Source organism: Chroicocephalus ridibundus, chromosome 7, assembly GCF_963924245.1.
Source record: "Chroicocephalus ridibundus chromosome 7, bChrRid1.1, whole genome shotgun sequence".
NCBI lineage: Eukaryota > Metazoa > Chordata > Aves > Charadriiformes > Laridae > Chroicocephalus > Chroicocephalus ridibundus.
The window spans coordinates 32,566,661-32,583,284 of NC_086290.1; the positions used below are offsets into that span (position 1 = coordinate 32,566,661).

A 16,624-nucleotide genomic window follows, 5' to 3' on the forward strand; every position below is an offset into this window, starting at 1 on the left:
CATACTTATAGTCCTAGATGCATGCTGTCTTTAATATGAGTTATGTACTTCATGACAGCAAAGACACTACTATTTGACAAGTGATCATTCCAAACTCCCCAGACACTTTCATGCTTTCATTTAGGACCAGCATCCCTAGTTCCGAGGAGTTAAAATATTGTGCAAGAGAAAACATTAGAGAATGCTTCACACAGAACATTCTTGAAATGGTAAGGAGTGATCTGGATAGCACGGGATGTTTTTCACCTTTTAACTTGTCAAAATTACCATGAATGGTTATTATACATGACATAGAGACTCCCTTTCATCAGTCAAAAAGGAACCTATTGCAGTAATTTATACTTCCTATTATATAAAACAGACTTTAAGTGATGAGTTCCAGGCGGAGAATGGACACTGGAGTCTTAACTGTTCCAGAATGGCATTTTAAGGGAGAAAAAAAAGCTGAACAATGAACCCTTTAAAATGTGCTAGAAATTAAAACTGTAGATAGACAAAAATCAAGATTTAACTCTGTTGTATCTGTGTTAACCTGTGCTGCAGTAAAATGTACTATGCTCTGAATAACTACTTTGGATGTTTATTAATATGGGAGTGAAACCAGGTACATGGTGGTTAAAACCACAGGTATTTTTTAAGTGTTCAGAGAACCACAACTACTACTATGACTCATACCTGTAGCATTGTATTTTTAGTATAAACCACATATACATTGCCCAAGCACAGTTTCTGATATGACAGGAAATATCGAGTGCCATGTTTATGTAAAATGCCTTAGAGACACAGGAAGCTAGACTGTTCTTTGACTTCAAAAGTTTAACAATCCCTAATTAGCAGAGGCTATTTCAGAGGTAAGTGGAAGCAACACAGGAGTTACACTACCACACTGTTCTCAAAAAGAACAGAACTTGCAACTTTCCTTAGCAGGGAAGGTACAAACTCTATACTACAGCGAGGTGATAAACTCCACTATGATAAACTATAGTTTCACTCCAGTTCTGTTGGTTTGATTAAATTTTGTAAAATAATTCAGAAACTTTCCAGAGATTTTTTATTTGGAGATAGAAAGGAAAATCCCCTCTATTTTAGGCAATAAAACATGCTCTCAAAATTCAGGTGGAAGATCAGTATTAATACTGTTTAGCTGTCATATGCTCAACAAAGCACTTAATCCATTAGAGGGCAGTAGTACATAGGAAAAAAGAGTTACAGCAACGAGAGCGCTTTTCCTATGATTTACTTATTTCACTAGCATGTACACGTACACATGAAGATACAAAACTTGGTGTCACCTTGGACCATACAGACACTCTAAGTGTCACAATTAAAAAAAATTAAACGCAGCAAACTTAGAGCTGATACCTTAGTTTAACACTGAATCAGAAATTATACATGGTAAACTTTGGATACAGCAATTTTGCTTTAAGGCAAGATGAAACACAGCATTACATGCTGCAACCTCAGATAAGAAAACATCTATTTCTTCAACAGTAGTCATCTCCCAAGAAACCTACACCGATTTTTGAGCATTTCCACTCCACATAAAAAATTACCCTTTTCTCCCCTTGATTGTTTACAATCTAAGGATAAAAATTTGCTTCCAAATGGAAAGGCAAAAGCAAAACAAGACTCTATTTACAAAACAGCAAGGTGATTTCAGTTTGAATTTTATCAGCATCTGATGAATTCATATTGTTTACACTGGGCATTTTCAATTGTTGTAATCCTTGATCCTACAATATCTATTATTGGTTCAGCTTCCTTAGATTTAATCTTGGGATAGCTACAGACTCTAATGCATGCCACAGGTACAATTCCTAACGTTCTCCTTGCCCTCTTCTCTTTCTTTGGTATTTTCAGACTTCAGAAGTTGTGTGGCACAACAACTCTACAGAACAGTGAATGTCTTTCTAACAAGCTCCTTTAAGCAATGCCATATGCCCTGTCTCTTCTAGATCTCAGTAGCGTAGTAACGTATTTCAGTGAAATGCTGATGATGCACTGGTGACATTAAACATCTGAGACATACAAATGATTTAATTGCTTCTGCATCCAGTGCAGACATGCATGATGACTGAGGCACGCTAAGACTTGCTTTGGGTGGTTTTGTCACAACAGCAGCAAAGCCATGATTTGCAGGTGTATCTGCCATGCAGATGCTAAACATGTAAACCATTTTTGTCCTTTCCAGTCAACAGACTTCCTCTATCACATTTACACTTTCTGTTCTTGTACAAGTACTGAAATGACCATATGAGCTCATGAAGTGCACAGGCCTTGAATCTTTTTTTTTTAATTTTGTGCACATCTTTGTATTTAGTAGCAATTACTACGACAAAGGCATCTGCACAATATATTGCCTGTGCAAAAGAACTGTGCTTTCTAAAGAAGCGCAGATCTAAATTTATGTATCTGTGACTATCAACTGACCTAGCTGTTCCTTCCTTCCTTGTTTTCTCCAGTGTACGTGCCTTACCTGCTTTTATACTTACTGTTTCATTTAAAAAACTCGAACCTGGCATACTAAAACATTCTTGTTCAATAAATCAGGTCAGCACAGGCTATTTTCACACCTTATGTTTTCTTTAGCTCTCCACACTGAAATTTCTCTACTAATCCTTTTTGCATTTGCTTTTAAGAAACAGAACTCCAAGTAATAAGTAATTATTTTGGTACTGGAACAGACTATCATGCTACCTTCCAGATTAAGGGTGCATAATAATTTTCTTGCATCAACAGGGTCTTTTGTTTTCTAAAGCTACCATGAAAGAGAGAACAGCAGGAAACTAAAGAAGCAGGCAACAGGACAGAGCAGAATGTTTGATCCCAAGAGCCACCACCCCCCAGTTTTTCAGCTGTCTTTGTTTTATTTTCCTCTTGTGTCAAAATCAACGTATTTTTTTGTTTGAGAGTAGAAATGAAGAAGTGCTTTGCATTGAACAATTTCTACACCCAGCAATTGAAACCTTGGGGTTTTTTGGTTTGGTGGTTTTTTTTGGCCAGAACTCATTGATGAACTTAGTAGGACAGACCAAAATCAGATCCCAAGGATGCTTCCCAGTTGCATGTAACTGAGTTAAGTGCCTTCTTTGTCCCCCTTCTTCACACATGGCAGGACTGTGAATCAGTTCTAGTTCCTGTTACTCTAATGGCAAACTAAGTGTCTTATTTTATATTATTTACCTAAAATACTACTGTCAAGCAAACATCAAAATTTTACTTTGTGTCTGTGCTCTGCATCCACTGCTCTTCAACAACTACATCAATAACTCTAAGTTGGTCCATCTGCTGGACCATTAGTTATGAGAAAGAGAAAAGATATGCCCACAAACCCTCTTCTTCCTTTACATCTCCTGGTCTGTTACAGAACTGACTGCAACTACTCTGTTCATTTTTATTTTTAGCTTCACGTGTTCCAATGATTAGAGAGTAGGGGTTTTTTTGCTTATACAAGAATCTAAATTTTTTGATTCTTACAAAGGCAATCAGGAAAAACCCGCATTTTAACCATGTCACCGACTACGTTAAATTCTACGTGCAAATTTTTTTTTTTTTTAAAACTAAACCAAGAGGGAAGGAAGAAAAATTCCTTTCCCTATAAAGCTATGGTGATGGTTTCAGTTAAACTGTGCAAGATGTAACAGAAGCCTAAGTGCATTATTAATAAAGGACCACGTGCCTTCAGCTATTCAAAATCTGTGGTGTCCAATATGATTACGCTTCAAATCCGCAACAGTTTTGGTTTTGTTAACTGGTGGGAAACACTATCTTTACCATTGCTGCCAATAACCTGCTGTATGACTGTAGTTTAACTATTTTGTTGTTGGACTTTGAACGTCCTTTTTCTCCCTCCTAAAATTCAGTCTATCCCCTTGTAAGTTCTTTCATTCAGAGATTCTGCACCAAAATAACCCCAAAAAACCATTGTTTGCAATGGTTAGGACAGTTGACTTTAACCTCAGGCTGGGCCTTCCAACTCTCTACTTTAGAAAATTTCTTATAATTGATAGATTAGCTGACTACAACATTAACCTAGTCTGGCTGGTAAATGTACATCATATTCTTCATACTAAATTGTTCTAATTATCTGAGATTAACAAGATAAGGAACTTGAAATTCCAGAGACTTACCTGTGTCATTGCCAATACAGTCTATTATCAGGCATATTCCTAAAGGTTGACTTTGCATTCTGTATTGATCATCACACACCTGAGGAATGTGAAGGACAAATACTACGTTAATAAGTCACTCTCTCAACGGACGGACTTGATTCTTTTCTCAAATTCATCTCAGATCTATTCAATTACATTCTCTTGTTTTTCCATAGAGTAGCTAGCAGAAGTCTATCTACTGGGATGTAATATCTCTTATCTACACAACAAAAACAGTTATAATTTTTTACCCTATTTCTAGTACAGGCTTAATTCTTGTGTCCTTGGTGCAATCTTACTACCATGATCCTTAAACAAAAACTAAGACTGTACCAGAAATAAGAGAGGCAAGTTTGAGACCGAACCTTAACTCTGGACAGACATTCAAATGTAAAAAACCAAAAAAAAACCCAAACCAAACCAACAACAAAAAAGCCAAACCTGTATGGGGTGGAGGGGCTTTTTAAAGACGTGGGCTATGGCAGCAATGATCCTTTCTATAGTACTTCCAAATTAATTTCCTTAAGTGTAACTGCTTTTGGAGATGTTAGGAGCTGTAAGCTTGCATATTGCCAACACAATAAATGTAGAGAACTTTTGTGTTCTTCCAGTACACGAACAGGCACTGCTCATCAGAACAATACTTACTTCCTTATTTAGTGGAACAACTGCCTTGTTCCTAAATAATCTGTAATGACTCTATCACAATTCCTCTCCCCTTTAAAAAATGATAATCAATTTGCTATAGGTTCTCCCTGGTTCCTGGCCTACAGGACAGCCAGTGAAAATAGCAGTAGTCCAGTCTTGTCATTAATACCCAAAGCATGTCTTCTACCTGGAGAGCAAGGGATGGGGAGAGAATAAAGAACAAAATTTACTGCATGCAAGAAGCCCTGCCATTTCCAATGAAGATCACAAGCGTTCTGACTTCCAAAAGATTTTGATTTAGCCTCCACTAATAAATATGAGAGTTCTATGTGCACATCATACGTACATGCATTTTGAACATTGCTGCTTCCCTTTTATATTAAAAATATATTCTGCAAAAGCAGTTCATAGAAGCTGTTTATGGCTGAGGAAGATATGGACATACGGATCCTATTTGCATTCAATTAAAGGAAATCTCAAAATGAAACACAAAGAAAACTAAGGTAAATTCCTGCAGAGGTTTTTATTATATTTACATGCATACATATGCACAAGCACATACCTTATGTGACACTGGTCCCGATTCCTGAATGGACACGTGGACTGGTTCTGCTGCAGTTGAAACATACAGAAGTAACCTCAGTATGTAGGTACCAATGACATTTCTTTGACACCAAATCAGTTATAAAAAGGAATCTATCTAGTTCAGCCAAGTTCTCACTCATCTGGACATCTTAGTTTCTGTGTATGCTACTGAAGTTTAAAAAAAACACACACACAAAATTTTAACTTCTAAAACGTTATTTGGATTGCATTCTACATTTCTTACTAGAATAAACAAACAACCAACCTCTCCTACACTGAGATAACTCAGACAAATACTCTTTTAAAAATCACCATATTTGAGAGGTATTTTGGGTTTCCAGAAAGAACACAACACACATGTTAAGAACCTGGTACTCACTAGACAACTTCCTGGCTGGCCTGGCTGAGAGTCCCCTACTGAAATGACACAAAAACTTCCTACTAAAGATTTCACGGACACAGCCGCACTCCATGGGCCTCCACAGATGGCCAGTCAACCATTTCCATTATTTTATTAATAAACTATTTATTCTGCTAAAACGTTGTGACAGTGGAAGCCCAAAACAATTTCAATACATTTTTAAGATCTGGCAGCACAAGCAAAGCAAATACCAGAGCAAACAATAAGGCAAGGCTGAGTTTTCAGAGGTACCAAATACTCTCTGCTCCTGGTGATATCAACTAAATTAGCCATAAACACAACTATCAAACAACAATCCTTTTGATACAATGAAATGCATCATTTGGTTCTTTCAGATTATCAAAACTCAGATAGAATGCTCTTACCCAGAATAAAACTTTGTCCATTCTGTGGTTTTTCTTTGTTCACATTCTGAATCTAAAATGAAGAAAAGGTGTATTTTCCCTCTCTCCTTCAAGAACTAATAATTATGTGTTCCAAAATATAACACGATAGTATTTTTGTTCCTCAGTAAAAGGATTACATATTTTAGATTCACAACTGTCAACTAACTAGAACTACAAAATAACAAGTAAAAAACCCCTACCAAAACCACAAACAAACAAAAACTCCAAACCCTTCTTCCTCAGAAAAAAATTACCAGCTTGCCACAAACAGCAAAGCTTAAACCCTAAAATACTAAAATAAACAAAAAGCTCTGAAGATGTAAATTTTGTTTCCTATAGAGCATCAGGGAGGAAATTCCACTGAATTAGAAAGGAAATTATAACAATATTATCATAATATGGAAAGTCAATGCAAACTCTTTCCCGTTAGTAGTCCAGCTGTTGTGGCTTTGTTAGAAAAGACAAATTGCATCATGGTGTCTTGTATATACGCGTTATACATACATATTTACTGAATACGTGACAGAAATAATCTCATCAAATTCATTTAGCAAGCTAAAGACTTTAATTAAGGTCATACTACCACAATATCAGACCTAACCCAAATATAAAGAATACTGCATGCAATAGGATTTGATATCTTGACATACTATCTTTGTTAAAATGAGATTAAAACAAAACACACAAAAAAAATCTGAAAAGGTCTTCTTAAAAAGCCATAACCATCAGCTTCCAAAGTTAAAAAGCTACTGTCTCTGCAAAGTTGAAAAGTATAAAGAAGAAGAATACGTTTTGCAAAGAACAGTCAAAGCAAAACTTTTCACTCCACAGAATAGCAGAAAAAACTTTCAAGGTATAGATTTTATACGCGCAACTAATAAGAAAAAAATCACAGAAACTCTTTAAAGGGGATCTTTCTCAGAAGATTTAAATCAGACCCTAAACCCAGCAAATGAAAGGAATAAGAGAAATAAACCAAGTACTATTTTAGTTACTAGCAATCTCTCATTCATTAGGCTCTGCAAAGATGAATTCCCTTTCAATGTCTGGCAACATTTAGAAATAAAGGTTCTATTTGTTCCATTGCATACTTACCCCTGAATTATAAGGAGGATCAATCAGACTGAGATTAGGGAGAGATGCCTGAAGTGCATTTACATATAGTGGCTGAGAATGAACGGAGGACATTAAAGCTGAAAATTTAACAGAAACACACAGAGAAATACACCATGATATATGAACTGTTTTGAAAGCCTAAATCTGTGTAGCATGCAAATACTGACTTGTAACTCATAATTTTATCTTCAGTAAGAGCACATCTGATCCTTGCTATCAACAGTAAAAAGTGCAAAAATAGCATGTTACCTTCATGTTTGTACTTCTGAATCTTCCTAATCAGGTCTATCCTGTGAATATTTCGAAAACAATTTTCTATCAAATCCAGTTGATTAGGAGCCACCAAATTGAGTTTCTCCAGGTCAATCACAAGAGCTAGAAAACTCTAGAATAGCAACAGAAAACTAAACTGTTATATCAGTAATTTGTTTTCTATTTGTAAGTAACAGAGCAACCCAGAAAACAAGGTGGGGAGGCCATAAAGGTTGTAAATTCAAGAACTAGGGACATTACCTTCTGAAACACTAAGAAAATTATCTGGAAGATACAAGAATTCTTGGTATTATCATAGGAGTAATGAAAACTAGAAGTTATAGTCTGAAAAACAAATCAAAGTTTTTGAGGCAACAGTTTTGCATTTCCTTGTTGCTACAAAGTCAGACACTTGGAATGTCACCTCACATGCCACAAAGCAAGAGTTAAGAAAGGTTTTGGAGAATTTGCAGGGCCTCTCTCCTTCTTTGGTTAAAGAGAGAAAAAGAAAAAACCTCAAAGGAAAAAGACAGAAATCTTCAGTTTTCTATGCACAGCGGTCAAGTTGTCTGAACCCCCTTCTCTGCTTTCTCAGAGCATTTAAAACACGTATGCAGAATGCAACCATACAGAGAAACATATAATTAAAATAATACTGTTCTTTTGTAAGTGAAGCAGAGCACAAACAAAAAGGGACCTTGTAATTCAAGATACATTTCATATGATTATTTGTTTGAGATCCTTTGTATATGAACTTTCAGATCAGTAATACTGAAGATTTTTATGCCTTCTGCCTATGAGGTTCATGCTAACACCATTCGCTATAGCAAGTCTTCTCTGTTCCCTCTTACTGTTTCTCATGCTTCTTTCCTTGAATTGAAAAACAAAAATGAAACAGAAGCCACCACTCCTTCACTTTCCGACTTCCCCTCCACTCCTGCCTCACTATCCCTTGCAGTACTGCCTCCCCTCCTTTGCTGTCTAGCTAGTTCCATTTTTAACTTTAATCTGCCATTGCTCCAGAGAAGACCAGCAAAAAGACATTACCTTATCTTTTGCCATTTTCATACGAGGTGCATAATCTCTGAGTAGAAAAACAAGAGAATTCACTTCTTCTTTTTCCAGATTCTCATTAAGCTCTACCATTAGTACCCTGAAATAAAGTTGAGACATTTCTAAAGGACTAGCTTTCAGCAAGATCCCACCCCTGCTCAACTACCCACCTTCTCCCGTTTTCCAGTTTTAATGTACCATTCCAAATCAAACAATAGGAAAAAAGCCTACCCTGCTCCAAGATCCAATTACAAAATACCTACTGTTGGTCATCAGCACCTGAGTTACTCAGACTAACTGCATAATATCCACTGCTAGGAAAACCCATGTCTCCTTAATATTTCAACGGAGATGAAGTAAGAGAATGAGACAACAAAACACATCTTTAACTTTTTTACCTAGTAGTTACAGGGGTTTTATTTCAGTGAGAAGTTAACACAGGAAAATGTTCCTTATGAGTACATGTATTATTTTCTGAAGTCTCTCAAAGAAAATAACTGGAGCTTCTTAATTTACGAATCTTAAAACTACAGAGTAAAAAGCAGTAAGAGACAGGTCCGCTCAGAAAAGATATACAAGGCTACGTGCCAAAAGCAAACTAGAAAAAAAAGTATCTCTAACTAATGATCTTTCTCTGTAGCCTCATTTCTATCAGCTAATCTAGAATGTACAAACATCACTGGTTTTATTGAGTAACATACACAAACTCCTTAAAGATAGATGCTTCTAATGCCATGACTTGTAAGAAGCTACTAAGGCTTATTTGAGGGACTAAACTTGACATATTCTTTTCACTATAACTCTAGATATGATGCCCTTTTCTGCTTTTCTTTTACATCCAAGTAATAGTTAAAAAAAGAAACAAAAAACCAACCAAACAAAAAATTAAAAATCCACACATATTTTGAACACAACAGAGTAGCCCTGAAATCTGAAATAGATGTATTACCTGTAATCAGGGAGAAGTCTGAGACTCCTGGCAAGGTTAGCTTCCACTGTTGCTTTGTCAGTCTTCAAGATCCTCCTCAGCAAGTCAAACCTCTTAACTCTGCATAACAGCTCAGACAAGCCAAGAAAAGACAATTTCTCCCTCTCATTCAAAGACACCAAAAGGTCTCTAAGGTTGGCATTGGCCAAGTCAGGAGCAAGGTCTCTGCATAGGAAAACCATCATCTCTTCTTCTTCTTTATCTAGTTCTTCTTCAATCTGGTGAATAATGACAGCTGGCACTTGGCACCTGGTCATCACTTTGTCGCTGTCCCTTTAAAATTGCCAGCCTACTGTTTTTTAAACAGGAAGCCAACATGACGTGAAGCCTGTGTCTACCACAGCACTTCTCTGCGTCTGGTGTTCATTCTCAACTAGACGCATTTTTACACAAGCAGTTCTGTGAGAGAGAATTAAAAGATACTAAATCAGTGATCTGCTGCACAAGTCCACAGTTAACTCTCCTATCTGATGTATTTCACTTACAACTATAACACCAATGTAGTCTACACAAATCTCCTGTTCTCAAGGGGTTCTCCCAGCTCTTCATTACAGAACAAGAAGTACTTGGTAGGTTATACTAATCAGAAAAAAAATGGAAGTTCTTTTTAAAGTAAAATTACCTTAACACAAGTCTGTAAATTCCATAGGAAGTGAAACATAAGTCATCAGCTTCCTGATGAGTGATATTTCAAGTGTTTCTCAAAATAAGATTTAAGTTCCACAGCAACTTAAAGCTCTGACCTCTTCCCAGCAACCCTCCACCTCCCTGCTCACCACCAGTTTTCCTCCCCTAAAAGTCTCAAGGCATTCTTCAGGAAGACTTTGGGGAGCTAAGAAGTAGTGTAAGCACACACTGTAGACAAAAGAATTAAGAAACCCCCACATATAAACTCTCTGATATCAGGCATGCACTTTGTCTTAAAACAAGTCAAAATAAAGTAAATATTCACAATATAATACATGATATTTTAAAACATTAATTATCTATAAATTCAGGAATGTGCAGATTTTCTTACTTACTAGCTTCATTTAAAGTGATTCCAATCTCAATGAGTTACTGGGGTTTTAAGGATTCCCCACACAACCCCACCATGCTCAGAAAGATCGAAGAACCATGCAAACAAAAAATTCCAACCTTAAGCATGCAAATTATTTAACTCTGAAGGTACAGATAAGCCATAGACCGCCTTTTTCTTCATGTGACATTCATGTTTCCCCATACTGAAAACTGAAATAAAAATTCAAACCTAGAAAAAACCCCACCCTTGTAATTAGCAAAATAAGTAAGGCGCTATGCTCAATTTCCACTGCCACCAACTATGGAAATTCTATCAAACCTTCTGTGATCCCCACTGCCTACATGAAGAAAGGTTAAATGAGCAATCTGAAGACAAATCTTAGCCCTTACAAGTTCAGTCACTATACTGCATAATTTTGTTCAAACCGTTCTGCAAAGCAAAAGCCAATTCGACTTCAAAGCCTAATACACTGAAAGATTCTAGCACCTGGATAACATTTTTTAAAAGCATTTTCAGCCTTTTGTTACACATTCTAGAAGTCAAAATAAACAACATCACATATTGTGTCCGTGCGTTAAGGACATAAAGATAAACTCATCTACAAGCACTTTTTTTTTTCATTCCAATGTTGTTTAAATGAAAAAACAACTCTATATATATCACCTGACTTTCCTCAGAAAGGGAGTAAGAGTTGGATTTGATTAAATCCATGGATTGGGTTCCACTGCCTACTAAAAAAGCATATAAAATTCAAGTTCCTAAGGCAAAGTCTCCTTTACCGACATCTATCCCAGTGAGCCATATTTTCTATGAAGTCAAAGACTGCAGTGGCTTTCTCCTCCAGTGCTGTTGCTGACAGTAACACTAGCAAGTCATCAGTATTTAAAAAAAAAACCAAACAAAACCCCCCAGGACTGTTAATCTTGCTGATAGCACGTCTGAATCAGGAGGGAATTATAACACAAGTAGCTGCTATGACCTCAAGGTCCTACCCTGAGAACCAAAATGGAAGCGGGAGATAAGAACAGGCAGCACAGGCAAGCTGTAAAATATTATAAACCCACCACATTAGAAGACCCAAGCATTATTCAGCTTAAGTACTCCTGCATTTCCATACCATAGTGTATATGAGATATAATGTATACGCGACAGAGTCCGCAAAACAGCACTGAGGACACTTTGGCTCATTTTCAGAAGCACAGAGCATTTAACAGCAGCTGACAGTAACAAGGCTGCCGATACCCTGCTTATCCCATCACAGCCTCCTATGTGCATTCTTACACAGACTGTAGTAAATATCTAGACAAAACGCACCATTATAGTACTCATGCTACAGCACACAACCAGAAAAAAGCAGCACCTATCCTCCCTGATACAGTTCTGTTCTTCAGAACGCAAAAGGGACAGACACAAACAGAGTGTCTTCCCTCATCACACCACACCATTTCGGGCCTTCAGAGAATTAAATGCGCTGTTTGCTCTAAGAAGTGCAACAACATTTAACACTTAACGTAAACAGTGCAAACAGCAAAAAAACTCAGAAATGAAACATCAGTAGAAGCTGCCCTTTTCAAATATTCAGGACCACAGTATTTTTAAGGTAGGAAGCTGAAAAGTTTTGTTTCCAACAAAACCAAACTGGGTAGACAAAATATTTGTACTTTTGAACCTACTTAACACATGGACTTACAATGCTATCAGTTGTTCAGCTGGGGCGGAAGGGCAGGTTGGGAAAATTTTCAGGCCTCTGATAAGCAGAGGAACTCCTCATGCACTGGAATGTCTTTTGTACAGTTTTCTATCACAGGAAAAGCATATTTATTGCTAAGTTCTTATTTTCAGTCTAGCCTCAAACATTTGTGAGAATTCTACAGAAAGACAAAGACTGTTTTCATGACATAATGCAGTCAGGAATGGGAAAGCACAAAACACTCTCTCATATGAAAGTATCTCCCAGGTACATACAGCTGGAACTTTTAAAAGAGCTTGAGCAAGTCATATTTATGACTCATGCTAAAGGGAGATACGACGTCAACAACTTTGGACCATTTTCAGAAGGCTCAGATAACCTTTCTTTTAAAGAAACTACTCTAGTTGGTTTTTATCTAATCTTTTAAAACTAGTTAAAAAAAGAGGTATGCATGTGGTAGGGAGGAATTTCCTACAGTAAAAATTTCAGACATGGAGAATTACTATTTATACGTTATCTTAAAAAAAATCTGCCTTTTAAAAAATACATACGAATTATTTATTTTTGTGAAGTTCCTTTATGTAAGATACATTGCATGCTCATTATAAAAAAAAAGCTGATCAATACTTCCAGTGACAAAACTCTCTTACCTGTATGCAAGTCTGTCCACAACAACATCGGAAGACTGGCATTTGACCATTACCAAATCACTGATTCAGATCCAGCACACATTGGTTTTCATCCAGTATTTTACAACTATGACCCACAGACAAAGTTGATTACATCAGCTAGTTTTCTGTTGGAAAAATACCAACATCACAAATTACTTCTGGGGGCTACTTCCTAATTTTAGTGGAGGAAAAACCAAGAAAAATGACCTAGGATCTTGCATTCTTCTGTATGATTCCACTGGTCCAGTGAGCAAGGAATGATGCTCCAAATAAAAGGGAAAACAACCGGGAATACATTTGTCAATAATATTAATTCCCCCGGGGTTCTGAGTGCGGAGTGAGTAAGAGTAACATGAAGTGTTTAGTATAAAATAAAGCAGTTTATAACTTTGCATCCAAAACCAATGTCACCATATTTTGATAGCAGGCATGTCACACTACTGGGGCAAGCCTGATACACTCCATCTGCATACATCTGAGCCACCTCCGTTTCACCTCGAGAGGTGAAGGGCGTCATGCTTCACCCTTCCATCTGATATGACCACTTCTGCAAATGTCACAGATACAGTTATCATAGGTGCAATAATTAAAGAAAAAGAGAAAAGCAACCACAATGTAAAACCCAGCAGCCTGGCTTCCAACTTAGACTACCTGGGCCCTGCAACGAGAAGAGTTATTGAATATAAATTCTTTACAAAGAGGAGAGGAAAACCAGCTTATCTTCTCAAGAGGAAAGAAAAAAGTTCAGAGATAAAGCTGCCCCAATAGTCTGTGTGTTCATGTGCATGTGTAACTTGCCAATATCACAGCAAGAAAACACTAAAGAGTTTCCTCTTCAGTTCTTCATGTATTGAGTAAAGATTTCAATGCAAAGTTTATGGAGCAGGAAGATGGTTGAAAAAAGAAACCTAAAGTATTACACATTCTCATTTACATTCCTGATTTATAAGAAATCTGGAATTATTCCAAATAGCTGAAGTCTAACATGATCACCACCAGTGACAAATAAAAGGATACTGCAAGATCACGTCAGTAACATTAGCAGGAGAATGAATCAAAGGGGCAGGCCTACACACGCAACAACAAAAAAATCTCTTTTCCTCCTGTATTCAAAGAATCAGGAAAACCCCTGTCACGCTGAGGGAAAATGACTGATAAGGGGAGAATTTTCTGTAAGTCTGGCTATTTCAGTTCACTGACACCTCAAATTTTCACAGAGCAAGGGGTGTTCTGGGAAATAGTGTCTCTAGAAAGAAAATCAATGATTCTAGCGTGATTCATCTGTCCTCTTGTCCCCAAAAGTGGTCTGAGAGAAAACACATCTCAAGGAGATAACACCAAAGTGCACTTAAATACAAGTTTCTGGGTTTCATTAATTTTCAAACTTTCCCGAACAAAGTCTGAGATCTTAAAGGTGGCGAATTTCTCACATACTGCACAGGAAACCACCTTTGTCACAGGCGTATTTGTCTAAGTCTGCACTGACTTTTGACCTGGGGTATCACACTGTCAACAAGGTTCACAAGAAGAAATTTTTTAAGGTAAACATCTGAGAGTATTAGCAAGCATGTTTACTCCTCAGACCACATATAATTTGCATTCCATACTAAAACAGGCAGAATAACATCTGTATGTTCATTTGCTTCTATGAAGCTAAAAAAATTAATTATACTCCTATTTTTTAACTATTTCACACTGCCCCCAGTCCATACAGAATACAACCAAAATCAGGGACACTTTTTTTTCTTTTTTGTTTTGCCCCCAAGGAGCAGGAAATAACATACTAAAACTTCACACACAAAGACACAGAAGGCTCCAGTGCCTCCCTCCTGGCATTAACAAGTGGAGGCTGGTATGTGTGTACAAGGCTCAAACTCTTTGCTGTTTAATACCATGCATGAAACCCTCGTTCCCATGACTACAACAAAAATGCTGCACAATACACAAATACCAATGTGATTATGAAAACAATGAGAAGTGTTCCGTATCAATGATAAGTCAACATATCAGGCCTCATATTAATAAGGAAGGCCTTTCATGAGAACTAGAGAACATTTCACACTCCAAATATGCTCTACAACCAGAGTTTATAATTTTTGACAAGCTTTGTTTCTTGAATGTTCATCTCCACAACAGCAAAAACAGGATATAAAATCAGTGGGTGTAGTTCTGATTTGGAAAGTTATCTTTGTTTCACAAGATGAGCTAATGTAGAAGCCCCTACGCTAGAGGGAAAGGGTAGGAGGCACTATCTGCATTTTGTGCTGGCATTTTTCAAAGTGCTTCAAAGTGAACTCTGTGGAGCATGCTCCACAACTTTCACATTTTCCAATAAAAGAAAAGAGGATTTGGTACGAGATACAGAAGGAAAACAAGGAAATTCTGCACTAATTTTCACATTTCTCATTACTGTATTAGGTTTAAGTAGTTTATTCTCAGCATAAATTAGTAGAGACCACGCTAATTTCCATTTAGAGATGCACCAGTTTAACACCCCAGTTCTCCTAATAAGAAAACCAAACCAAACCAACCAACCAACCAAACAAAAAAAAACAACAACCAAAACCAACCCTAAAACTGGTTTTACTGTAGGGAGTTTATGCAGATTTCCACGCAACTTTCTAACTACGTCATTTTAAATCACACTGGGAAAACGAAGCGAGAGGAAACTCCGCTCTGCAAGATAAAAAACTGTCAGGCGGATGGGCAGCGTCGGGTTTCGTTTCTCCTCAGGAGCAAGGTGGGGCTCAGGCCCCACTTGCGCCGAGCGCTCCGGCACTCCGCACCCGGCTCAGGCCGCCTCCGCGGGGGAGCGGGCCTAGACAGGCAGGAGGACCCGATCCCAGAGCACGATGTGTTGGGGCGCCTATACTGAAGGCGCAGGGCGGGAAGAGAGGTGTGAGAGAAGGGAAGAGGGAAAGGTATAACGCACCCAAACGCGCCAGGGACGTTTCGTCTACAGCAGCGGGGCCAGGTCCGGCATTTGGAGGAGGGAGGAGGAGGAGGCGGCGGCACCGGGCCAGCAATAGGCTCCCCCGCACCGGGCGTGGTTTCGAGTTTCGTGTCTCTTTCACATTAGTAAGACACGCAGAGCACTTTTCACTCGGATTCCTTAGAGCTACTGGAGAGACCCGAGCCGCCTCTGCACGTAGATAGCAACGGTGTTCGCGGCAGAGATCTCCCCTCACAGAGGGACGAGGGAACTGGCTTTAGCCCCCTTACTACTATTATACATCTGTCGAGCCACGTTCCCTAACCCTTACGAATTTATCGTGAGTCCGGCCGTTAGGTATTTTGGGGAGAGGCGAGGGACGGATTACGCTTTCGCTTTTGCTTGACAGTCTACCTCAAGAGAGGAAACTCAGAACTGCGCAAAGAAGCCTGCCCCGCTCCCACAAGATGGCGGCGGGCCTGTGGCGGAAGAGAGGTCGCGTCACGCCCGCAACCGCCCGGCCGCTCCGTTGGGTGTTGGTTAGGGACAAAATGGCTCCCGAGGGGCCGGGGCGCGGGGACCTCGGTGAGGAGGGGTTGGCGGTGGGGTAGTCTCGAGTTAAGTATGTGTATGGACGTTTATGGGACTGCGGTTTTTATGCTGCTGCTGGTATGAGGACAGCTAAAACGGCTTTGTATCGGCCCCGGCAG

General features: G+C 38.3%; 1 protein-coding gene across 4 annotated transcripts in view; it reads right to left on the minus strand.

The window, feature by feature from the left end:
* Window positions 1-16,288, minus strand: part of CFLAR (CASP8 and FADD like apoptosis regulator) — a 22,608-nt gene extending 6,320 nt beyond the window's left edge. The window contains exons 1-9 of one of the 4 annotated variants that reach the window (XM_063340819.1): window positions 15,915-16,288; window positions 12,962-13,107; window positions 9,562-9,999; window positions 8,607-8,712; window positions 7,557-7,692; window positions 7,287-7,384; window positions 6,171-6,222; window positions 5,362-5,411; window positions 4,131-4,209 (exon numbers count right to left, since the gene is read on the minus strand). In XM_063340819.1, the coding sequence (XP_063196889.1) occupies window positions 4,131-4,209; window positions 5,362-5,411; window positions 6,171-6,222; window positions 7,287-7,384; window positions 7,557-7,692; window positions 8,607-8,712; window positions 9,562-9,857 (817 nt within the window). In that variant the 5' untranslated portion in view covers window positions 9,858-9,999; window positions 12,962-13,107; window positions 15,915-16,288. Of the gene's footprint in view, window positions 1-4,130; window positions 4,210-5,361; window positions 5,412-6,170; window positions 6,223-7,286; window positions 7,385-7,556; window positions 7,693-8,606; window positions 8,713-9,561; window positions 10,000-10,622; window positions 12,219-12,961; window positions 13,108-15,914 lie in introns of those variants that run through there. The other 3 variants (XM_063340820.1, XM_063340822.1, XM_063340823.1) reach the window with 3 other exon arrangements.
* Window positions 16,289-16,624: the final 336 nt, after the last annotated feature.